Raw genomic sequence first — 25922 nt, 5'->3', positions numbered from 1 at the left:
AAAAAAGGCCTAACACCATTCGGCATACAATAAGAAAACATAGAACGGATGAGATATTCAATACGAAAGGGAAGACAGCACAAGTACATACTGCTTGTATGATCAATTCCCTTTGGCCACTGCAGAATCTGAACTACAGAAGACGAATAACAAGGTCCGAATATACTCTGGAACGTCTGCAACTCTTAGACGCGCAGTTACTTGCTGTGCTGTCACCTGCTCATGTAGAACAGAGCAATACACAAGACTGTGATCGGTACAGCTTGAAACTTGAGCGTGAAAAAACAATGCTGCAAGAAGATATTCAGGCCTGCATAATTACAGGTAACTTATTAACAGGGCCTGCACAAAGCGTTTCAATCAATCAATCAATCAATTTTATTTCCTTAAAGACCCCTTTTCAGGGGCATTACATAAGGGGTGGGTACAACATTTGGTGAGACAAAGTAATCATGCGTTATGATGATGACAAAAAGCTGTTAGCTCTGCGTACGAAGTTCGTGGGACAGGTTATTGTCGGCGGGAAGGCCATTCCAGTCCGTGGCGGTGCGTGAAGAAAATGAAGCTGCGAAGGTGACTGTGCGTGCACGTGGACGGAGTTGATGGAGAGTGCAGTGAGATATGCGTGCCGGAGGGACCATGTAGGGTGCAGTTCGTAGATGGCTGTAAAGTAACTTGTAAAATAATAAAAGACTGGCTGTGCGGCGGCGCAGCTCGAGTGGCTGTATGCCTGAAAGCAATTTCAGATACGTAACACTCGTGCTGTAATGATATGAAGAATGAATAAATCTGACGGCGCGGTTTTGTAAAACTTCTAATGCGTTGGTTAGATAAGCTTGATGTGGATGCTAAATGGATGATGCGTATTCTAATTTTGATTTCACAAGTGCTTCGTAAGCTAATAACTCAACATGCATGGGCGCATCGCAGAGATGACGTTTTAGAAAACCAAGGGATTTGTTAGCTGAAGAAATGATGTTATTTATATGAATTTTCCAGGAGAGGTCAGAGCACAAGGTTGCGCCTAAATATTTGTATGTTTCTACTAGCGGCACGGGAACGGAGTCTATGTGATAGAAGGGCACGAACGGGTTACGGCGGCGATGAAGAGAGTACGTTGCATTTGTGAGGGTTAAGCTCCATTAGCCAAATTTTACACCAATCCTGAATCTTGTTAAGCATGTTTTTTATAGATAATTGATCAGAATTGTTATTAACTGTTTCATAAATAACACAATTGCCAGCAAACATGCGAATTTTACAGGACACATGCGAGGACACATGTCTGGACAATTAGCTTTGGCATGTCATTTGACAATTGTGCTCTTTTTTTCGCCAATAACTGGGTATGCAGCCCACTGAATGATGCCACACTGCGTGGTTTGTAAGCCTTGCTATGCCTCGTCTGAGTTGCCAATATTATCAGAGTTTCTCCACTCTTCACCTTCCTTGCTGCACATGACCCAGTGGGAGTGTGCTTTACATGTCTGGCAATATGTAAAATTTAGTTCCTGTGCTTGCATCATGGTCGCATGGTTCAATACATTTAGCAGCCAGCTTTGCTGTGACAGCATGTCACGGTGGTTTCACATGAGCAAGCGATGAAAAATGAAAGCGCAATGCAATTTCCGTTCATCAGAAGGTGGCCGTCATCAAAGCCTTTGGTCTGGCTTTCACTCTCTCCACAGGACATTCCTGTCAAGTGGTAAAGTGTTACAGCCCACACGTTTAGAGAGCTGTGCAGCGAAGCCAACTGAAACAGTACTCGCGGTGAAATCGCTGTCATGTGCACTCTTTTTTTCGCAGCGTCCTAGAAAAAGGAATTAAATATTCTTAATAGACTTCTCCCTGTCCTCTACTACATTATTCCTCCTAGACCCATTTTCTAAGTGCTGAGGACCCCGTAGGCAGCAGGAGAAATGGGTGCATGCTAGCAAGCCTGACATATTTTGCAGGTCTGCGAGTGTTCGGCCGCACGTGTTGAAGGCTCCCACAATGCATATCGGCAGCACACTAAACGCTAGCTATGTTGTTCTCCATAAACACAGCAACAGGAAAGCTCACTGGTATGCCCGCTACGGGTGCAACCATGGTCGCTTATCATTATAATGAAGTGACAGCTATAATGAAGAAATTGCAAGGCCCTTTGGACTTGTTATAGTGAGGTTCAAACTGTAATGGCAATCAAGATATCAGCCACTTTTGAAATTTCATTTAATTTCCACTTCATTGCATACCGCTCTGCACAGAAGCAGAACTTAATTACAAAATACATTTCTTTTCTGAATATTTTATTGCTTTCTTCATGATTCATAATGGCAGACAACTCCCTTTATGAGCAGTTCTGCCCGGGAGTCAGTGCGCCCATATTAACTAAGTATGACAGTACATGTGCATGAGCAACCTGTACAAAAGGAGAGAAAAAACCAACGATCAAATGCCGAAAAGTCATACGATTTTTAGAATCCTATCAAAGACACGTGGTTCGCTTCTGTAAAGCACAATCACCGCATCACTCAAACGTTTTTTTTCTTCTATGAGCCAGGCTTCCAGACGTTCTCAGCTACACTCTTGCATCTGTTCAGTATATTTATAGCTTGAAACTATGGAAAAGTCACACGAGTTTTAGATCCCTATCAAAGGCACGTGCTTCGTTTCTGTAAAGCACAATCGCCACATCACTCAAACATATGTTTCTTCTCTTCTCCTTGAGAGCCAAGATTCCAGATGTTCTCAGCTATACTCTTGCAACTGTTCAGTATATTTACAGCTTGAAAAAGTGGATGAAAATAGCCAGGCAAATGTCTACTGCTTCTTTTATGACTTATAGCTCATGTTCCTTCTAGTGTTGATTTTATAGACACATGCATAAGCAATGCATTCATTGTGTTTTATAACTAGTAGCACGTGGCTCCTTGGCTTACAGCGCAAAACTATAAGCCAAGCAGGCGCAGGGAAAGGGCGTTACAACTAAGGCCTGCCCTCCTAAAAAAAACAAATTCCAAGCGCTTGACAGCGGCAGCTTATAACAAGAAATAAACACAGAATAGAATGGCAAACAACACTGAACACAAATATTATAATGCATAATGCACATACGCAGAACTTTTCTTCACAAAATACTTTTCTTTTCTGAATATTTTATTGCTTTCTTCATGATGCATTATGGCGGACAAGTCACTTTATGAACAGCTTTGCTCGGTAGTCAGTGCGCCCATATTAAAAAGGTATGACAGTACATGTGCAGTGCAGCCTGTACACAACTAGCGAAACAACCAACGATCAAATGCCAAAAAGTCACACGATTTTTAGAACCCTAACAAAGACACGTGCTTCACTTCTGTAAAGCACAATCACCAAATCACTCAAACACATGGGCGTCCGGAGGGGGGGGCAAGGGGGGGCGGCTGCACCCCCCTGGAAAATCACTCCCTCGAACCGTGAGTGATGGCCGCACGCAAGGGGCCGTGGTGGGCTCAGCCAAAAGGGTAAAAGCAGCTCCGCTTCCACGCTTTGGGTCACATCTGCGAAATGCCGCATCCGGGCACGCGTCTTTATGCCGTTTTCAAACCACGCCATCGTTAGCTCTGTTGAAGGCCGACCTGTTGCAGACATACAGCGGCACCGGCGAGCATGTGTTTCAAGCCGTCTTGAAATGGGTGCCTGTTTCTTTGATCTCTAGACAGATAGCGACACGGAGGCAGACAGTGCACAGTGCATCTTGTTTTCGCCTTCGTTATGCCGGCCACCGATGAATTCTTCAGGAGGGAAAGACAAATCAGCCGTGTCCACCCCCGCTTTGTCGGGCTGCTCATGGGCAAGAGGGCGATCAGTTGGCGCCGCCGCCGCTCGCTGTGCCTCCGATCCACGGGAGAGCGCAGTGCGGTAGAAGCGCCGCTATCAGAATCTTCGGCAAAGGAGATTAGCATCTTTTGTTCACGGCGACGCAATCTCCAGAGGCGCCCCCACACCAGCGTCCCTAGCGTCTTCTCCGAAAACCAGCGCCTTTGGTCAACGCAGCCCGATGGCGCCTGCCTGGCTCGCCTGTCACCTCTGGCTGGGCCTCAAATGACAACAGCGCCCGTGTACTGTGCGAGGTCAGTGCCCGGTAAAGAGACCCAGGTGGTCGACATTATCCGGAGCTCTGTACTACTCCGTTCCTCATAACCTGAGTCGTTTTGGGGCTCTGAACCCCATAAAAACACACAAAATAAATTTTCCTACCGGAGTGGCGAGTGTCCCTTCCCCTTGGAAGTCGCACGGAAGTAAGCCCTTGCACGTGTGCGCGCCTCTGTATTTGTGCTTCGGTGTTTTTAGTGGCCGTTTGTCAACGAAGCTGAGAACAACCAAGACAGTGGACGAGAAAACTACGAGCGGCGAGCAGTGTGCGTGCGGTTGCTCGACTGTGCGGATGCGCGAGCAAGATGGAGCGAGGTGTATGAAGCTGCGAGCGTGCATTTATCTTGTAAATAAGTTTTCGTTGTATGTATAGACATCTTTTGTTTTCAACGTGCGCGTTCAACCGTTTTTCCAATCAATGTGTGTGACGAGTGTGCACCGAGAGCGTGTAATGAAGCACAGAAATGAATTTATCACCCGTGTAATCACGCAATTCGCCCAGAAAAATCCGTGGAGTCTACAGTTGCTGTTCAAGGAAGACTGACTGAGTGACTGTAGTTGCGTGTTTGTGACCATATTGTGCTGTGTGCTGGTCATCAATCCGGGTGAGTCGAGAACCCGTATGCAGCAATACTGAGCACTCTTCTCCACGAAGTGACAGTATATTTTTGGATTTTTTATTAATTTTAATTGTTTCTTCGTTGATAAACTGCAATGTATCTCTCCTAGCCACACTTTAATTTGCTGTTTGTAATTTTTATTTCATGTGTGTATTTCACTTATTTTTTATTTATATATAAATAAATAAATTCATACCGCAAATAGTGTCTTTTTGCTACGAACATGCCCCCCCCCCCCCCCCCCCCTCCGGCGCCAACAACCAATGGGGCCCCCCCCTGCAAAAAATTCTGCGGACGCCCTTGCTCAAACATGTTTTTGTTCTTCTATGAGCCAGGCTTCCAGATGTTCACAGCTATACTCTTGTATCTGTTCAGTATATTTATAGCTTGAAACCATGGAAAAGTCACACGAGTTTTAGATCCCTATCAAAGGCACGTGCTTCACTTCTGTAAAGCACAATCACCACATCACTCAAACATACGTTTCTTCTCTTCTCTTTGAGAGCCAAGCTTCCAGATGTTCTCAGCTATACTCTTGCAACTGTTCAGTATATTTACAGCTTGAAGCCATGCATGGAAGCAGCCAGGCAAATGTCTTCTGGTTCTTTTATGACTTGTAGCTCATGTTCCTTCTAGTGTTGATTTTATAGACACATGCATAAGCGATGCATTCATTGTGTTTTATAACTAGCAACACGTGGCTCCTTGGCTTACAGCTTTGCGCTGTAAGCCAAGGAGGCACAGGAAAAGGGCGCTACAACTAAGACCTGCCCTCCTAGAAAAAACAAATTCCAAGCGCTTGATAGCGGCAGCTTATAAATAAAAATAAACAGAATAGAATGGCAAACAACATTGAACACAAATACTAATCATAAAATCAAGACATTTTCATAGTCCAATTACAACAACATACAAAACAGTAGGCAGTGTTAAAAAACTGCCATGTTATTCACGACACATTTAAAGATACAGTTACTCTGAGTCTCCAACAGCATGGTGAGTAGCTAAGGGGTAGGTATTTAAAACATGGGGTATTGTGGGCATCAGCTTTTGCTGGCCATAATTTGGTGGCCATAATTGCTTCAGGTATTCATTTTTGTTTCATTCTTGATCTGTACAGTAAGCACATGTGCATGTACGCATGATTTGGGGAATGAAGTGACATCTGGGAGTTAGAGCAAGTTCTTTCTATCAGTGTACTGTGCAGCTCTTTGCAAATCACACAGGCACGCCAAATAGCCCAGCATCAAGTTCTTCTAAGTCTTATTCTTTTTTCTCCTAGCAGAAGTGATTCCCAGACTATAAATGCAGAAATTAAAGTTTCAAGCCTCAATAATGGACAATCGGACTTCAACGCTAGGCTCGCAGCCAACAATTCCATACTAATTCACATTGGCAGCTGTTTGCCTGTGTGTAGGCAAGCATCTTAATCTCCTACGTGGCATTTCTCCGCTCTCGTGTTAACTGTATAAGCAACTGTTAGGAAGAATGCCTACAGCTAAAAAAAAAAATTTTCATTTTCTAAGATATTAAGTCTAAGATATTAAGCAGAGCTATAGTTTGAAACAGCATTTCACAGATCTGCAAAGATGCAGTGCATGTCAATGTTGCATAGAGCGCTCAAGTAATGATCTACAGACAATGAAAACCAAACTATATTTGACCTGACAGTCTTGAAGGTAACATGCTTGTACCTGTCTAGACTGAAGACGTTAGGATACCTACCTAAGTGTTACCCCTAGCACCTAGCATCTGCTGCTGGGTCTCCCTTTTTGCTGTGCAGCATGCCACTTGAGTACTGTGCACAAGACTGACGTGTACTGTACTTGGTTTGGTTTGTTGGGGTTTAACCTCCCAAAGCAACTCAGGCTATGAGGGAAGCCGTAGTGAAGGGCTCCGGAAACTTCAACCACCTAGGGTTCTTGAACGTTATACTGTACTTGGACATTTAAATTATGGACATTAAATTGGACATTATGTAGCAGCACTGCATACTCCGCAAGCAATTTTCTTTTTCATGAAAAAGCGCCAGGGTTTAGTGCTGAGCTATGCCACACAGTGAGGAAAAGAATAGGTGATAAATTTGCCCGCAGAAAGAGTGCCAGCAGAATGACATAAATGCTGCTCACAAGAAACAGCTGCTCCTCAAGGCAGGCTAGCTCAAAACAGCTGTGCGTCACAATGCTAGGCTCCGAGGGCGTCAGAACCCTTGTGCAGCAGCTCAGCGATTTACGACATAGCATACAGTGGAAGATATATTACCGTGGTGCAGGCAGAGAAGAGGAGAATACCATCTATACTATACCGTGCAAAAACAGAATGACACACTTTAAATGACAGAGTATGTTTTGAGGCTTTTACAAAGAAAAGAGCTAGCTGATGCAGACCTCCTAAAATCACAGCTGCTTGCTGAAAGCTCATAGTATTAAGATGTCTGTACTAACTCCTACAGGCATGACAATTTTCATGACAACATGCTAATTTGTCACTGTCATACTCACATCAAAGGGAAACTTGGAATGGTGACTACTTATCATACTATTCTGCTCAGCAAGTCCCTTGCTAATGAAAGAAATATGAATTCGACATGGCACTTTAAGATGATGACGTGGCAAAAGAAACTGCCCCATGACATTTCTTTCCAATCTGGCAGAAAAATTGCCCTGTACCAGAGATTATATGCAAGATATATGACCACAAGACTGCTTCAAGTCACTACGTAGCAAACTGAACAAATGCAGTGGGCCTCCTATTTGCTAAGTGTTCATTGGAAGCACATATTTTGGCATACGAATGCAATGATCAGGCTCTATTTTTGCTTTTGGAAAGCCTCAAGGCTAACTACTGTCAAATCCACAGGCATTCAACAGTTGTCTGCCAGCAAGCTTCTCCAGAGAGGCTTTATTAAAACCCTCAAACATCTTGTGTTATAAATGGCAGATCTCCAGAATCATATTATAAAATTTTCTTTGTTTCAGACCACCAAAAGTGACATCATGGAATTATCAAGTGAGGAACTATGAGCGGTCATGGAGTTTTTATTCTTGCAAAAAAAAGCTTAAAGAAAAGTTTTTGAATGTATATTGTAAATACTGCACAAGAGGTGCCTGCCTGTAGCACTGAACTGTGAAGAAGTGACATGCAAATTTGCAGTGTGGAGATTCAGAGATGAAGGGTGCAGGAAGGTTGTGGAGGCCTTCAACAATTTCAAGCATAGAAACAGTCAGCAATGTCTATTCGACTGACAACAGATACTCGGAGAACATGCATGGTTAACTGAACAGCTGGGTGTGCAGAAACTTTCAGACTAATGGGCGCCAAAACATCTGAGCGCCACACCAGCTGCCTCTGGTTACGTCGTGCGCTGATTCAATCTCACAGATGTTACAATTTTCTTCTGGCAATGACCCCCCCTTTTTTTATATACTGTGTTTGTTCTGCAGAACATTACATCGAAAATAGACGCAGCCACGATTCGTAAATGCGCCACATGGACTGTATTCGCCTAGCAAGTGATCACGAGAATTTTTCGGTTATGGCGTACCAAGACGTGACACCATTTGACTTGAACTCTTCTAACCCGGGATTTCAACCCGGGACAGAAAGGGTTAATGGCGCAGAGGCAGCTCCATAGCAACGTGGGCCAGTTACCCCAGAGAACAAAAAAAAAGGGGGGGGGGGGGGGGGGGGGGGGGGGGGGGGGACATCAGAAAAATCAATCTACGCAAGACGAGCTTTTGGGACTTATAGCATCGCGCGTCCATGCTTTACGTGTCCTTCCCTGCGAAGGTCTTTGACAATCTACGCAAGACGAGCTTTTGGGACTTGTAGCACCGCGCGTCCTTGCTTTACGTCGTGTCCTTCCCTGCGAAGGTCTTTGACAATATGTACGAAAATTCTACCCCTACATGCACCACCTCGCACAGTACAGTAGCAGCGAAAAGGTACTATAGTTCACTTCAGTACTAGTTACCTACATCAAATGGATGTGCTGCTGGGCAATCTAAGGTTATTCACGCAAGAGAATGCGGTGTTCGATATGATTTCGTTTCCGACGCAAAGGCCTGTGTACACATAGGGTCTTCATTTTTGAGCTATAGTTATTGCAGCTGAATATCAACACAGAAGTTTCCAGGAAAAAGAAAATGCGGGAACTGATGTTTTCTCAAGCAACACAACGCAGTCGTGACACAGAGCAACCAACCGTGAGCGACCTTGCGCGCAATTCAAGTTTTAAGCTAGAGAAATCCCCCCATTTTATGTTGTACCGTGGCGGACAGCTTAAGAGGAAAACTAATGTGTCAATGACGTTTAAGACCCCGTTCACGGAAACCGCGTGAACGCCGTGACGTATACACGACGCTGACGCTAGATTCTATGACGCTATCAGATTGCCGGCTCCTTAGGTAGCAGGCCTCTGTAATACAATTTCTTGAAAACAAATCAAGCAATCGCCCCCTGAGCTAGTAACCGCTGTACATGTGTTTGCCTTGACATCCATTCAAACGAGGACAGAGAAAGTATGGAGGCACTCACCAGTGGGTATCCCCAACTGCTTGCTGCCGCGGCCGTAACCTTTCACCACGGTGCCGCGAATGAAGAGCGGTAGGCATTTCACGCCGTTGGAAGACAGCTTGGACGGAAATACAGGCATTGTGAACTTGTATAGAACAATCAGAAAAGTCCAGAAAAAGAGCGAAGCTCGTAACAGACAGCATCAACCCCGAGACGACGACGAGACAACTCCTGCACCGGTGCCAAGCGTCATGTAAATGCGCAGACGACTTCTTCGTTTTTGTTTCGTGGTTCTTGCTTTCTTTGGGGATCAAGTCGACTTCTAGTCAGTCATAGCCGCAAAAAACGAAACTGAAAAGAAAAACTGGTATTTCGAAATGTTGCAAAGTATGAAGAGAAAAAAAATGGGAATTAATTTTTGCCCCTTCTCTAATAAGTAAAAACACCAGGCAATATTTGTGAAAAAGCTTTAATCCACATCTCTCTTCAATGTGCATGTGCCGCTCTCCTCTGCAGCGTCCGGGTTCAACGTAGCGCAGATCATGTACGGGCAGCACATTGTAACCCCTATGCGGCACTGAAAATTAAGCATCACTTATTAAGATAACGTAAGTGCGTAAAACAAGGCTAGAGTCCAGTGTACGTACAGGGTCTCCTTCCAGACTGCAAGGCTTGGACCCAAACGAGTAATCGTAAAACATCGGGTACAGACTTGGATCGTATTCAAAGTCGGTTTGCTTCGGGTCCGCAGCTTCATTCAGCACATTCAAGAGCATCAGAACCATCGAGATCAGGACGACATCTGCAGTGATAAACAGGATGCATGAAGCATTTTCTGCAACGCGAGCATCGGCATTATCAGCATCACTGTTTTTAGGCTACAGATCCAAGCCAATCCAATCCATAATATGTCAGTTTTGTTTCGTGTCGTTATCGCTGTTGTATCATTAGCGCGTTAGTTGACGCCTCCAAAGTTCGTGTGAGTGTTCCGACGCCTGAGTAGCTTGACAGCCGAACTGCATGGACTGAAACAACTCAGGATGACGAAAGCATTATGTTTTATACGGCAGTCGCTTCACTGTCGCATCCGTGACATCAGGCTGTCAACGCAGAGGCGGCTGCTGCACAGTGACGCTCGAAGCAGTCATTCCCGCAACATGTACAAATTGTCGGCAATTTGCGGCGGTGCTGTTAGCCTTGGCATCGGTTGTTACATAGCGTGGACCTGTGAGCCAAGGCCTCTGCACGTGCACAAAGTTTTAGCACTCTCTCCCAACACGGTGGAATCACTTTCTGTGAACTGTGGTACAAAGGTGTCCAAGCGACAGGCGCAGCTGGAAAACGCCATTAACTATGGCCGTGAACTCCTAATGCGAAAAAAGGTAAGTGGGAAGCCTTTACGTCTGTTTTGACCAAAATAGACTATCTGGCAGACCCTTCAATCGTGCAATTTTTCCGTTATTGTGTGTGCATTTTTTTCTCTCTTTTTTTAGGACGAATGCGGTGTTCCTGGAATCGCCGTGGCAGTGAGTGTTGATGGAGAGACCGTTTGGGCTGAAGGTATGGAAAAAGACAAAAAAAAAGTGCTTAGTGGTAAATGGCGTGTTGCGTTTTTGAACTACTGTTCCATGTTTGTTGCGAGCTTTATTGCTAAGAGGTTTTGCTGTGTTAGTGTTGAGAAGGAAGTTTACTTTTTAAAAGTGACCGTGTGGGTGTAGCCTACGGCAGTATGGTACCGCCCACATTTAGGCGAAAGGCATATTCTTTTGTATTCAGTACCCTTGTGGAATGCGGACCGTTTGGAATGTGGCTAATGAACACTGCATTTCAAATCTGCCCCCATAGGCATAGGCTATGCAGACATCGAAAACAGAGTACCATGTGGGAGCCATACAGTGATGCGCATTGGCAGCATCAGCAAGCCAATTGCTATGATGACTCTCGCAAAGCTGTGGGAAGAGGGAAAGATTGATTTAGACAAGCCCATCCAAGAATATGTGCCAAGCTTCCCCAAGAAAACTGTCAAGAACAAGCCGGTGTGTTCTTTTATTTTTCTTTAAGCCATGATACAATTCAGTTTTGGTGTAGGCATGGCTAGTGGTACAGCACAACTGCGTACAAGTACGGTGTTTAATTGTGCTTCTTGTTTTACATCTGGTGTGGTTGAGTGGTCTTAACACGTTCACTGCTGCATGGGTCACTGCTGGGTCATGTGTATTCCTGCTGTGAATGAATACCGGGCATGAATACTAAGTGGCGCTGTGAAGCTGTGGGACAGCCCAGATTTTTGAAAGAGCCTGTGAAAGATATGCATGCTAGGTTGCTATTGCCATCTGTTGTGGTCCCAGTGAGGTGACTTCGTTGGAGGCTCACTGGTGGGTCACACCGTACCCAAGAAAATCTAAGGGTGGCCCACCAGTGGGTTCCGATGTTGGCACAGGGATTAGGGCCCCAAAATATGCTGCTGTAGTGAACGTGTTAATTGAACTTACCTTTCTCTTATGATGAATTTAAAGCTAACGAACTTTGTCTCCAAACTAGATGTGGATATTTTGCATCAGGATTTGGTCATTTGAAGATGTAGACTGTAATGAGCAGGCAAAGCACGCCGCTATCAAGCCATGATTTTAACTTATGCCTTTCAAAAAGTTCTTGTGATCCTTTTGCACATTGAGCAGCCAACTAAACTAGCTCGAGGACTGATACTGTGATCTCAGCGGCAACTCCATCGTTTTTAATAAATGAAAGTCCACTTGTCCTCTCTTGGAGAAATTCATTTGTGATTACAATGGGTCAAGTCCATTCTGCAGTAGTAAAGCAGGCTGAGACATATCATTTTTCATTCTTCTACGGCTGCCTCAAATACAATAAATGTTAACTCGGGCAGATAGATCCTTTGAGAAAAGTGAAAATAAAGCGTTATTTTAACTTTTCAAAGAACACTGCCTCCGGTATTCTTCTTTTGAGGCAGCTACGCCCTTGACGGCTACATGGATATATTTTTTGCCTGAAATTCTGTGCACTGATTTTCGTCCACAAAAATATCTGTACAGGTCTTTGTCCGCAACAGGTGCCAACCGGGCTTCTCCCTCTGCTGCATGTTGCTCTTCACTCACATTAACTGGAATTGACATTGCATATGTTAAGTTAAGCACTTTACTTTTGCACTGTTCTGTATTTTGTGGTGCCTTGAATAACATTACAAGGGGGAGAGGGCATTGAAGCTGCTGTATGTAACATGTCAAATCTGTAGGTGTTGTACATGTTACCCAGTGCAGCGGGAACGCACTGCAATTTTTTTCTTTCGTGTTACATTTCAGTGCCTGCATTTGTAATGAGTAACATGCACGCAATGGTTACAGGTTGAAATTACCTTGAGGGACCTGGTTTCTCATGTTGCTGGGGTACGACACTATGCCACTGCCAAGACTGACCGAGCTGCAACACGTTCGATAAACGAGAACAGTGTAAGCAGTTTGCATTGAAAACCTGAAGAGCACTTATAAATTTTCTAACATTAACAGAAAAAACCTGGTTATGATAAAGTAGACAAGTATTTACTGAAGTCATGATTTAAGCTAGGACCTTATGGTGGTTTTCAGTGAAATGAACTTGCATTGCTCTAACTGTTTCAGACAGACACAGCATCGCCTGAGTTCTACAGCAACAAAAAGTATAGCACTACTAAAGAAGCTTTAGAGATGTTCAAGGATGACCCCCTTTTATTTGAACCAGGTAAGAAAATTTTCAAACAATTCACTAAGGCATAAACTTGTGTTGTGATGTTCTTGACATGCAAAAGGGAAATCTTCTAAATTTGCAACCTAGCTTTAAATCCAACTGCTTCTCACACACATTAAGTGGAATTGGTAGTGACATTAGATATGTTAAGTTGAGCACCTGACTTTTGTGGTGCTGGGGTACCCTTGCATAAAAGGGCAGTGGAGGGGGTATTTTTTGCATAGTCACCTTCTACAGTTTAGAAGAGTGCGGTGAGGGGCTAGTTGGTACGACATTTGGTACGACATGGTAGTTGGTAGTTGGTTGGTAGTTGGTACGACATGCGTTTGTCCCATGTGGTTCTCTTTCTCTTGTCTCGTCCTTTTGCGCAGTTACTTTTGGTCTCATAATGTTCTGCAGTTTGCATGGCATTTGTCTACTGCACAACCAAGCTTTACTATTTTGATTAATAATTAGTTGTTGATTGTATATCGGAAGGTAGTTGAGAAGTTTTTCTTCTAGTATCAGTACTTTAGTCATTGGTTCATGACCCAGTAAAGCAACAGGCAAACTGGACCAAATGGCTTAAGCTTTCTGTACAGTTGACGTTTAGTGGCCCTGTGTGACCCTTTCTTGGACAGTTATTTCTTTACTTGGAAGGCAAATGGCCCATTTTGTGTCGTAACATGGATTCAGGCCTGGCATAGGCCCTGTTTGTACACACCGTGCATAGTGTTTTTGATTCTTGTTGAAGCAAATTATAATAAGGGAATTTTGTTTTTCAGCCTGTTATGTTGCAAAAGTGAGAATGGGCTACTTAAGAGAGCATTGTGTAGCATTGGTACAAAACGATATTGAAGCTATTATCTGTTCATCTGATGGAAGTGTAGTTGATGTAGTCGACACAACAAACGTCCAGATAAAACAAATAAATGGGCAGGGTTTATTAGCCTGCGAAGGTTACATAAGAACACAGAAAAGACGGAGCACAGCCCGCATGTCCTTTTCCGCAAGCGAGTTCGTACGGCACTGCCCGTGTCCCTCTCTCCGACCGGATGTCGAGGGGGCCACGGCAACCGGCGAGCGGTGTCCAGATGTGGCTCCGCGCCTCTTGGGCCTCCCGCTGCTCTTCCAAGAAGGGGAGCGTGGTCGCCGGTGCTCGGAGAATGGCGGCCGCTGCAGGACTCGAACGGCCGGCGTCGCCTATGCACTTGTCTCAAGAAACCGGAGCGCCTCCGTCGACAACAGTCGGCCATCCTTTTCCTTTCCAGCCGCCCTCGGTTGGTGTGCATCTTCGCTTCATCTGCTTTCTTTTTTCAAGCCTCAGTTTCCTCACCCTCGTCGTTGTCCGACGAATGATCCTCGCTTGCCACAGTTCCCAGCTCAAAGCGCTTCATCCTGTCCGCCGCCACGACGCCTTCGTAGAACCGCTGCGTCCGCTGGACCTCTGGGAAGTCTTGCACCCTGTATCTGTCGTTAGGAAGTGTTTCCACGACGATATATGGGCCTCTGTACTTTTGGCACAATTTACGGGACTCCCCCGTTGCAGCTGGTTCCCTCTCGAGCAACACCATGTCGCCTGGTTGGTAGCTCGGCGCGGTCTTTCTTCGTTTGTTGTAGTTACTTCTTTGCTTTTCTTGGTCCCGGCGTATGTTGTCGATGGCCTTCTCTCTTAGTTTCAGCATACTGGCGTCCAGCTCCAGTGCGATTTCGTCGTCAACTGAGTCCCCTGTCACGTTCCGGGGGCGAAAGTTGAAAAGCAGAGTGAATGGAGTCGTCTTCGTAGCTCGGTTTACCGTGTTGTTGATTCCCCATTGCACCTGCGTGAGCGTTTCGTCCCAGTCCTTCCCGTCGCTTCGTTCGGATAAGCTGGCAATCGCAGGGGTTATCATTCTGTTGTACCTCTCGACTTGTCCGTTGGCACGAGGCGTGCAAGTTGCGTTTTTCACGTGGGTTATGCTGAGAGTCTTACAGTAGTGCTCGAATTGTCGGCTGGTGTAGGCAGTTCCCTGATCGGTAACCAACCTTCGTGGGGCCCCGAATATGGAGACGATGTCCCTGAGAAAGCTTTTGGCGTAGCCCGACGCGGTGCTTCGCACGGCCCGAATGAGCACAAACTTAGTGAAGCCGTCCACTGCCACAATCACGTGTGTATTGCCACTCTTGCTGCGGATAAATGGGCCCAAGTGATCCATATGAATGGTGTCGAATGGCACGGCCACTTTTTCGATGCTGTGCAGCTTTCCAGGTTTTTTTCCGGACGGAACCTTTCGATACAAACACTCTAAGCAGCACGAGATGTGTCGCTTCACGTAACGGCGCATTCTTGGAAACCAGTATTTGCTTTCGAGCAAGGCCATGGTTTTGTCGACTGCAAAGTGACCCACATCGTCGTGGCACCGTCTCACGACCTGCCAACGTGCCGCTCGTGGCACTACCCATAGCAGACGCTTGTCGCCGTTGTTGCCACACGTTCTCCTGAAAAGCCTGCCTTCAACCAGGACATATTCTTTTCTGATGCGCTCAGCTTCTTTTGTCTCTGATGATCCCTTTAGGGAATCCATGATCGACTGTAATGTTGAGTCCGTCTTCTGTGCTAGCGTTAGCCAGTCTTCGTTGGACAGCTCTGTTACAAAGACATTAATGCCACTTGCAACGTCAACTTCTTCAGCTTCCGACGCAGGAGCCCTGCTGAGGGCGTCGACGTGGCTCATTCTAGCTCCTGGTCGATGCTCTACATCAAACGTATACTCTTGCAACTTTAGATACCACCTGCCGACACGTGGCACCAGGTCTCGCTTTGACAAAGCAGTTCTCAATGAGTTGCAGTCCGTAACAACAAGAAACTCGGTTCCGTACAGGTATGGTCTAAGCTTCTCAATTGTCCACACAACGGCTAAAGCTTCCAGTTCGTATGAATGGTAGCGTTCCTCGTCTCGCGTGGTGCTACGGCTAACATACATAACGGGGTGCATGAGGCCGTCTGGTTGCTCTTGCAACAACACTCCTCCGAGGCCGACCTTGCAAGCGTCGGTGTGCACTTCCGTTCTCGCTCCGTGTGCGTAAAGTGCCAGCGTTGGCTTGCTCATCAGCTGTCTTTGTAGCTGCCTGAATGCAGTCTCTTGATCGTCGTCCCAGCGCCATTCTTCTCCCTTGCAAAGCAGGATCGTAAGTGGCTTGGCTATCATGGCAAATCCAGCCACAAAACGTCGGAAATAGCTGCATAGGCCCAGGAAGCGTCGGAGGTCGTGGACGTTTGCTGGTGTAGGAAAATTTGCAATTCCTATCAACTTGAGGCTGTCGGGGTTGATGGTCGATGCGGCAATTTCATAACCCAAGTAGCTAATTTTCTCTTGGAAGAAGGAGCACTTTTTCAAGCGCAGCGTGAGACCAGCCGAACGAAGGAGCTCTAGTACCTCGCCCAAGCTGTCTAATCCTTCCTCAAACGAAGCCGATGGAATCAGCAGGTCATCCATGTAGGCCATGACCTTCGTGTGCCTAAGGGAGCCGAGGACAGTGTTTATCATGCGCTGGAACACGCTCGGTGCGTTGACAAGTCCGAATGGCATGCGGGTGAATTCGTAGTGTCCATCCGGAGTGACGAACGCTGTCTTCTCTCGGCTCTCTTTATCGATTGGCACCTGATAATAGCCGCACGCAAGGTCTAGGCTAGTGAACAGCCGTTTATCATGTAGCCTGTCAAGTTGGTCATCAATCAACGGTAGCGGATACCTGTCCTTTTTCGTTATTTTGTTGAGGGCTCGAAAGTCTACGCAAAGCCGCTTCTCGCCATTCTTCTTTGAAACAAGTAGGATAGGGCTCGCGTAAGCAGAGTTAGAGTCCGTTACTACTCCAGCCTCCTTGAGTTCGTCAATCATTGTTCTCACAGCCTGCCTTTCGGAATAGGCTAGGCGGTATGGGCGGTACGTTACAGGAGCGTCGGTGGTCACCTCAATCTTCATTTGCGCCGCGACCGTGCACCCGATTTCTGAAAGGCACGTCGCAAAGCAGTCGCGGTACTGGTTAATCACTGCAACGAGTGCCTCTTTCTGCGTGGCAGAAATCGTTGTGCCAACCGTCAGATCTTCAGCCGAGATCGCGTTTACCAGTTTTCTTTCGTTGCTGTTTGCGATCAGGGAGGGTTCGGTATTTTCTTCTTCCATGCACAACGTTCCTCTCGCGATCTTCTGGTTTTGAGCGACAATCAGAGGAGATTCGGATACGTTTGCCACGGGCAGGCATATCTCGCCCTGTTCATCTTCTCTTAATACGCAGCTTGGCACATACTCGCCGCTCGTCTCGTGCAGCCTGCCGCGAACGAAGATGTCGCTGTGCGTAACGTTGTCACTCCCAAGCGCAATGAACCCGACGTAATTAGGAGGTATGACAACGGCCTCCTTCGCCCACAAGTTCACACGTCGCGGAGGTAGGGCCGGTATAGCAAGATTGGTGAGAGTTCCGTCTTCGTCCTCCGACCCGTTACGCTCCTCGAAAATGCGCACGGTGTTCTTACGGCGCACCACCGTAATGTGAGGCTGCTCAGTAAAGGGTTGACCGACAAGCAATGGGACAGCCTGCACTTCGTCGCGGACAACGTGTACCTTGACGTCGGCCGTAGCCTGGTCTACCGTCAGCCTCGCTTCGAAGCTTCCCAGGGGTGTTGTTTTTCCCATTCCAAACCCTCTGATAGTGAATGGACGGCTGAGTGCTTCATAAGAGAGGTGTAACTTTTCCGCTTCGCTTTCTCGTATCGTTAAGCATTGGCTGCCCATGTCGATGTACGCTTTGATCGCCTTCCCATTCACGTTGGCATCCATGAAGTACTTCTGATTTAGCACCATGCTGCCACTTGTACTGCTGCTTTCTTGGGCTAGGACGGCTGTTTTAGCTGTGTCGCTGGCTGTCGAGCCTTTCCTCGAATAGCAGTCTTTGCTCTCATGGCCTGCTTTTCCACAATTCGTGCAGCGCGGTCTACGCTGAGGTTTTGGACATGCTGCCGAGAAATGTCCATATGAAGAACAATTAAAACAAAGTGGCTCGCCTTTGTCGTTGAATTTTCGTCGGGGAGCCCTCGTCGATCCGTTGTCTCCAGCGCAGTGTTGAAGCTGATGCGCCGCTGGTGACGAATTGTGTCCTCCTAGGACGCGTTGAGGGTGCCGAATAGCTGGTGGTTGATACAGCGTCTTGGCTCTAGTTTCCTTTACGACTTCTGTACGCTCGTAGAGCCGCTTCATGCACCTGAGCAACTCGTCGGGGCTGGCGTAGTCTCTGACGCTGAGGGACCGCACAAGATCTTCATTGTCGAGTCCAGTGATAAGGTATTCAATACAGGCCGGGTCGCCTACATTGCAGCACCTTGCTTTCGCCAGCTTGTCGTAGAAGTACGCCTCTATACTTTCGTGGCGCTGTTTCTTGCGTGCTTCCATGTCCCGGAAGGTGTGCTGGAAATTGGATGCGGATGGAAATGCCTTCTTCAACTCGTGTTTCCACTCTGCCCAAGTGCGCTGGACATTCGTCAGGCCATCGTACCACGTCTTGGCAACACCTTGCAGCTTTGTGAGTGCGAAGCACGTCGTTTGCTGGTCGCTCCAACCGTACGCTGCAGCCAGGTTGTCTACCTTGTTCAGCCACATTTCGACTGTTGGCTGGTTGTTAGATGACGGGTCATAACTTGGCACCAGTTGTGCACTTGCCGTGGCCAGTCGTCCATCCACGACGCTTGATGTTCCCGTCGGTGGGTGATGTGGCGTTCGGGCCGCCTGCAGAAGCTGGGCTGCTCCCTGCAAGGCCTCACGTACCGCCGTCTGCACCGCAGCTTGCATCAGCGCCTGGAAGTCGAAGGCCCCGGGGGCTCTTCCGTTGGGGTTGTCCAGTCCGTGGCCGTCTACCGTGTCGGCGTTCATGGATCCCCGCCCTGAATTAGACTGCCCCTCGTCGTTTCGTAGAGTATCGCTTTCGCTGAGTGCCGCCTCCCTTGCCCCCACATCGTTGGGCGCGTCGCTGTCCGTTGAAAGGCCCGGTCGTGGTGCTACCTTGCTCGCAGGACCTTCCGTCGTTGGCTTCGATCGGAGCATCATCGTGGCTTACGTGGTCGAAGCTCTCGGTGAAGGCGCCAGTTTTGCAAGGCAGTCTCAATCCCACTTCTGAAGATGTAGTTGATGTAGTCGACACAACAAACGTCCAGATAAAACAAATAAATGGGCAGGGTTTATTAGCCTGCGAAGGTTACATAAGAACACAGAAAAGACGGAGCACAGCCCGCATGTCCTTTTCCGCAAGCGAGTTCGTACGGCACTGCCCGTGTCCCTCTCTCCGACCGGATGTCGAGGGGGCCACGGCAACCGGCGAGCGGTGTCCAGATGTGGCTCCGCGCCTCTTGGGCCTCCCGCTGCTCTTCCAAGAAGGGGAGCGTGGTCGCCGGTGCTCGGAGAATGGCGGCCGCTGCAGGACTCGAACGGCCGGCGTCGCCTATGCACTTGTCTCAAGAAACCGGAGCGCCTCCGTCGACAACAGAAGTAACCTTTTGTTAAAGGTTATACTTACGCATGGTTGTACACTTGCTTTCGAAACAAACGTCTGAGTGAAAAAGTGCACCGTAAACCTTATACGAAAAAGTTTGGTTGCAAGGAGATTTAGAAGAATGTTTCTTTTTTCTGTTGAATCCTTTAATCCAACATTTGAGCTTTTTTTTTGATGTTCATTGTGTCTCGTACACAAATGGATCTCAATGGCTTTGTTGCTCACATGAGACTTGCTGTTAACATGTCGTATGCAGAATTAAACAGTAAACTAGCAAATCGAGAGTTGAGCTGGTTGTAGCTGAATCCAGTGACCACAGTCGTGCACTCAGCTACTGTGACATCGTCTTCATTATGGCTTAACAACTGTGTTGCTCGCAAACAGGGACAAAGTACCACTACACCACGTTTGGCTGGACACTGATAAGCGCGGCTGTTGAAAGTGCAAGTAAGGAGTCCTTTGCCAGCCATCTGAGGAGGCTTCTGAAGATGCTCGGCATGAACAATACGTTCCTCGATGAGAACGAACCCATCATCTACAATCGGTCAAGGTGAGCTGCATTGATAAGTTATCTGGGGGGAGCGTTGAAGCAAACACTTTGAGTGCTTACGAGATGTAGCATCACCGTTTATCAGAAGTGTGTTGTGTAAACAAACCTGCCTCCTTGTGCTTGCTACAAGATCTTTCTAGGATGACGAGATGTTTGTTGAATGACCAGATGTTTGGCTACTCTACAAATGGCTCGATAGGTTGCCACTAGTGACAGTGCTTGGTTCATTGAATGCAGTGTGCAAAACGTAGCTTCTTGTGGATTCTCCATGCATGCTGACAGAGCCAGCTGGTTATTGCATTAACTTCTCCATTGGAATTAAATGCCTTTGCTTGGTAGCCGCAATGCAGCAGTGATGCAGTAGGAATACAGAATCATTTTGCTGTATTTACTCCTTTTTTCAAAGTTTGATTCGGCAGAACTGGATGAATGAAAAATTCAGTCAGTTTTGGTTCTTTGGAAGTTCCTTGCCACAGTGGTCTGTGGTACAGCTAAGCGAGATTGTTTTCCTGGTAAAGGCACATTTTCAGTATGAATGCACAGTAAATTGAAAAAATCAGCCGGTCTTCTTTCTGTACTTAATCATCCTGAGAACCGGCAATGGAAAATTTGTCCAATATATTGGACAGTGAAATTGCAGGTGCGGTAGCCGTGGAGTTGGATTTAGTTAGTGCTTCAGTAAGCTCCTTCTCCTGCTACTGTTAGAACTTGTGATTTTATCTGAGGAGTATAGTAAAAATTGTATTATTTTCCTCCTCTTCAAGCTATATTGACAGGGGAAGCCACACTGTTGACAGGGAAAGCCACACGTGTTGTAGCCTGCATGTTCAAAGTGTAGGCTACTTGCCGTAGACTTTAAATCTTCCAAAGGCAATTCGACCATTTGCGGAGAGAAAGACTGGCCTGCCTGATGAAACAAGTAACAGTTTCTGGCTCCTTTACTCGCCGAAAACATGATGAGAATAATTAGTTATTTCATTCTAACGATTCCCTGAGCAGTTAGTCGTTGACTCAAGGTCCACCATGCCCTCATTATAACCTGGTTTAGCCATTTGTTGCAGAGGGTGGCAAGAATAGAACGGAATCCAATAAGTAGAGCTTTTATATTATGCTCACATCTCACAAATCTGCGACCACTAAGGCACTTCGTACACAAGTGTGTACATATCTGTGGAAAATGAGAAGTGGAGGTTTCTCATTGCAAAACAAGTTAAATAGCTTTCTCTATACCAGCATAGACTGTCTAACTGGAAAACATTCTTTCTCGTGGGAATAGCAAGCAGCACCTGAAAGGGTTAAGGGCCTATTAGCACCTGTAACAATGCAGCTGACATGCTTAAGTACACATTTAAGCGACAAAAGTTGAAATTTTTGCCGCTGTGCTTTGGAAACTTCATAATTCTGTCTTATATTGGAGATTTCTCAGCACACTGCCAGAAGGTTAGAATGTAGTATAAGATGTATCAGTCATCTATTTGAGCCCAAATTATCATACCGTAAACATTTGAAAAAAAAAAAAAAAATGAGTGACACATTTTACACTGTGGGCGTAAGGAGGACATGAAGTGAATATTGATGGTGTGATTTTTACAGGTTGTCCACAAAGCTGATGTGAAAATGTTTGTGGTATATTTTAGCCTGATTGACAGGACTTAGTACATTATACGCTGGTGTTACTCATTAAAGTTAATGGTAGATTGCGAGATAGCAAAAAAAAATCCCTAGAAGTTGAATGATTTCACTTTAAACTGTCTAGGCTGTGCACAAAAAAATGCTGTGTGTTTTCAGTGCAACCAAGAGCATATGATTCATGCATAAGGGATTATGCATGTGAATACAAGCCAAACATTGTGGACCTTTCAAACTGGTATGTAAGAAAATATTTTCAGGCAAATGTATTTAAGAAATGGCAACGCAAGCTGCCTTTGAGACAAATACTACGCACGATGGAATGTAAAAAAAGAACTCATCGTAGCTTTTTGAAATGACATCATGCAAACCTCAGACTTGGATCTAGCTTTTAAAACTTGCATGATCATGTGCATGATCCAAAAAAACCCATGCTGTAATCGTGTAAATTGGGGCTGTTTTGCTGTTGCGTCAAATGTCATGCTTGCATGTTGTAGGACCTAGTGATATTCAGATATGGTAAAATTTGCATATGGGAGTTGACTGAAAAACTGCCTATACAAGGCCAATCTACAGAGAAAAAATACAGGTCTGTGCGTGAACTGTAGCACCCTTTGCATTGTGAACATATTTAGCAGGACAGTGTGTGCACTCACGTGTTTCACCACCGCCTTCTCTCGACTGTCCCAGTGCAAGAACTACAGCAGAACAGTGCTAGTCTTATACATCTGCGAGCTCTGGCCAGACTACAGGCCCAAGAAAGCTAATGAAGACAGGCTTTTTGGGAACAGAGATGGCTGTGCTTACTGTGGGCTGCATTTGAATGATCTTCATTGACAACTGATTGAAAAGTGGAAGGGCCCACTCTCTCGCTAGAAGCTTCTTTCCACTGCTTGGTGTGTTTGTAAAGCACAAAGCAGTAATGCATAAACCGAGAAAAACGTGCCCCAGTATGAATGCACGACTCTCATTTGAATCAGCACAAGCTGTGGAGAGCCTTTCAGTGACCACCACCTGCTCGCTTGATACTGAAGCTGAGAGAGCGTGTCCAGGTATGAAAGAGCTCACATGCCTGCGTGTGGTCAGGCATTACAGATGGTATGCTTCATGCACTCCAAATATTAACAGTACATGAATGATTTAATCAATTATTGAATATAAGTACAACACACTCCATTTGGAAAGCATTAAATCAAGGCAGTCTCCTCATTGTTCTTTGCACTTAGTTGTGTTCGGTTTCATGGCACATAAGGATCTAGACCGCTGCGCTCCAAACACTGCGTTAAAAAATCGCTACGTATTGTTTAAAAGGGCAAAGGTCATAAAAACATTTCCTTTCTTTTGGAATGGAAAGACACACGACAAATCGATTGCATCCCCCCCCCCCCCCCCCCCACAAAGAGCAAACGCATGTGGGAAGGGATGTGTTGTGTAAAATACAGTGAAATGCCTTTTCTGTAGTTTCTCAAGTTTTCTACATGTAAAATTTGGCTTGCTGCGACATCGCTGCATTTTTCGTATAGCAGTTCGTATTTTTTAGAGAGTATAAAGTTGTGGGTAAGATGTGCGTTGTGAATGCCAAGTCAGCATGCAAGACCACTTTATAAAAGTGGTCTTTATAGTGGTTTTTATAGTCGCCCAGGCAGAAAGGGCCATTGGGTTCAACTGCACTTTCAAATTGGGCATTCAAGTTGGAAACCCCGATGGTTTTTTTCACCTGGGCACATATAACTCAAATCTGCAGTGAAGCTCCGCCCACACTCAGGACTGTCAAACAGGATTCCTCCGTGACAAAAAGTAAATCGTTGTAAAAGTTTTTCTTGTTACCTAAACAAGAAGCTGATCACAAGACGAAATTAAATGAAGAAATTTGTGTCTGGAGTAATACAGGACATCGTGCACCGTGGCCAGTGTTACCAGCTGCTTTTTTTTTTTTTAAGTTGTAGCCTATTATAGCGTGTACGTGACTTACAGGATTTGCAGTACCAGGTGTAGCTTGCTGTGGACATCAGTATCACTCTACCAGTTTTAGCAGGCTTTGTAGAGCATGCAGAATTTCATGACCTTGTCATCAAGTCCCATTATATGCATGTTGCGACTTGAAGTCCAATGTGTGATCAGGCTGCTTTTAAAGATGCAAGGAGCTCTGGCATATCTGTTGTAGTGCTTCACAAGTCCCTGATCAAATTTTTGGATTTCATTCCAGCTCCTCTGGCTAGTAGCAGGGACACCAAAAAGTCCTTGTGTTCTCTTGCTCAGTCCTTCCATCCTAGTAGATCAACTCTATTCAAAGAATGCTCGTTTGACCATGCCCTGCCCGCTAATGCTTTTCCAACTGGTCTGATATTTTTTTCTTGCTTTCTCTGGGCAGCATTTGTCTGTTGTATCTGTGGCATTTTGCAGCCAAATTTTCATGAAGACTAAAAGCGAAGACACTTGTGTACCGAGGTCCCAGTGCAAAAATTAATCCGGAGCCCTCCACTGTGAAGTCCACAGGGTTACTTTTGCATGGTTTTGCGTGCTGCCTTCTCATAAGCAATGCCACATGGTGTTGCAGGTTCTACGCCCGTGACAAGTCTGGCAGCCTGGTGAACACTCCAAATGTGGACTGCTCTTACAAGTGGGCCGGGGGCGGCCTTCTGTCCACCGTGGCCGATCTCGTCCTTTTTGGCAATGCCATGCTGTACTGCGCACAGGCTGACGGGGCAAAGTACAAAGCTGGCTACCTGCGGCCAGAAACTGTTCGCATGCTGTGGACCCCACACACCAAAGTGCACAACTATTGGCAGAAGACATCTTTCACCAGCTATGGCATGGGGTGGTGTCTGACAGAGACTGGAGAGAACCCCGGTGGCTGCGTTGAGTGGCCGGCGGTTGCAATGTACCACACAGGGGGCTCTGTTGGTGGGACTTCAGCACTTGCGCTTCTGCCCTCTGCATGGGACCCTGAGGAGACGAAGAAGAAGACTCAGACGAACTCGCCAAGCCCGCCTCGAGGTGTAGTCGTAGCCGTGATAGGGAATGTATCCGATGCTACTTACGGAAATGTGGCCCTCGGAATAGCGAGGCAGTTTGCAGAGCTCTGCTCATAGCAGATAGGAATGAGCAACAACGTGTGCCAAAAATATCCACTAGTTTGTGAGAACTTGTGGGGGTACCTTTATGTCTAGACTGATCTTTAAAGCTAGGCTAAGTCATGTTAGGCTGTATGCATTGTTAAAAAACTTCAATTTTGGTTTGGGAAGCAGAAACATTCCTACTTCCTGCTCTAATGCGAACAGTGTTTCTCACATGAATATGCATCACAAAACGCCGTATGGTCAGACTATGAAAGGCTATTGAATTGTCTTGTGCAATGTATTCCCGGTGTACCACTTACAGACATACCTCTGTGGGCCCTCATGGTCATGAGTTAGGCTGTGTGCATTTTTAAAAAACTTCTATGTTGGTTTCAGAAGCAGACATATTGCTACTTCCTGCTCTGATGCAAACTGTTTCTCTCACATGGATATGCACCGCAAGGCGCCTTATGGTTAGACAATGAAATGAAGTATCTTGTGCAATGTATGCCCGGTGTACCACTTACAGACAATGCCACTGTGGCCCCTCGTGGTTACGTGTTGTTAGGCTATGCGCATTGTTAAAAACCTATCTTGGCTTGACAATGAAATGAAGTATCTTGTGCAATGTATGCCCGGTGTACCACTTACAGACAATGCCACTGTGGCCCCTCGTGGTTACGTGTTGTTAGGCTATGCGCATTGTTAAAAACCTATCTTGGCTTGACAATGAAATGAAGTATCTTGTGCAATGTATGCCCGGTGTACCACTTAGCACAGACAATGCCACTGTGGCCCCCCCGTGGTTACGTGTTGTTAGGCTATGCGCATTGTTAAAAACCTATCTTGGCTTCAGAAGCAGAAATATTGCTACTCTAATGCAAACAGTGTTTCTCAGTTGAATATGCACAAGATGCCTAATATAGTTGGATACTGAAAGGCTAATGCAGTGTGTGCCCGGTGTACCACTTACAAACATGCATAGAGGGTCCTTACATGGTCACTTAGATTTATTACTGCAAGTGCCAGGTCTCTGTAACTGTTTCTCTGCACAGCGTACTTCAATGTTGTTTTTTAACTGCATGATCCATGCTATGCTAATGTGTATATGGTTGTCCAATTATAGTGGCTTAAATGCTATGCAATTATAGAAACTTAAATAAAGTGTTATTTTTTTTGCCCTGACTGGCT

General features: G+C 46.1%; 2 protein-coding genes across 3 annotated transcripts in view; one reads left to right on the top strand and one right to left on the bottom strand.

Annotated features, from left to right (window-relative positions):
• Positions 1 to 9532, bottom strand: part of Rfk (Riboflavin kinase) — a 47496-nt gene extending 37964 nt beyond the window's left edge. Inside the window, exon 1 of the mRNA XM_089548492.1 lies at positions 9276 to 9532. Coding sequence (XP_089404618.1) covers positions 9276 to 9393 — 118 coding nt within the window. The 5' untranslated portion in view covers positions 9394 to 9532. The remainder of the gene's footprint in view (positions 1 to 9275) is intronic.
• LOC149339827 (serine beta-lactamase-like protein LACTB, mitochondrial) overlaps positions 1 to 25909 on the top strand; it is a 36740-nt gene extending 10831 nt beyond the window's left edge. The window contains exons 2-8 of one of the 2 annotated variants that reach the window (XM_089548491.1): positions 7718 to 7748; positions 10748 to 10814; positions 11100 to 11290; positions 12617 to 12721; positions 12890 to 12989; positions 19878 to 20043; positions 24230 to 25909. In XM_089548491.1, the coding sequence (XP_089404617.1) occupies positions 7718 to 7748; positions 10748 to 10814; positions 11100 to 11290; positions 12617 to 12721; positions 12890 to 12989; positions 19878 to 20043; positions 24230 to 24764 (1195 nt within the window). In that variant the 3' untranslated portion in view covers positions 24765 to 25909. Of the gene's footprint in view, positions 1 to 7717; positions 7749 to 9741; positions 10637 to 10747; positions 10815 to 11099; positions 11291 to 12616; positions 12722 to 12889; positions 12990 to 19877; positions 20044 to 24229 lie in introns of those variants that run through there. The other variant, XM_089548490.1, reaches the window with a different exon arrangement.
• Positions 25910 to 25922: the final 13 nt, after the last annotated feature.

The sequence above is a fragment of the Amblyomma mixtum genome, chromosome 6 (assembly GCF_055824585.1).
Source record: "Amblyomma mixtum isolate Tamu chromosome 6, ASM5582458v1, whole genome shotgun sequence".
In the NCBI taxonomy this organism is placed as follows: domain Eukaryota; kingdom Metazoa; phylum Arthropoda; class Arachnida; order Ixodida; family Ixodidae; genus Amblyomma; species Amblyomma mixtum.
Note: the sequence above shows the minus strand (reverse complement) of the source record. Positions and strands in the feature narration are given on the sequence as shown.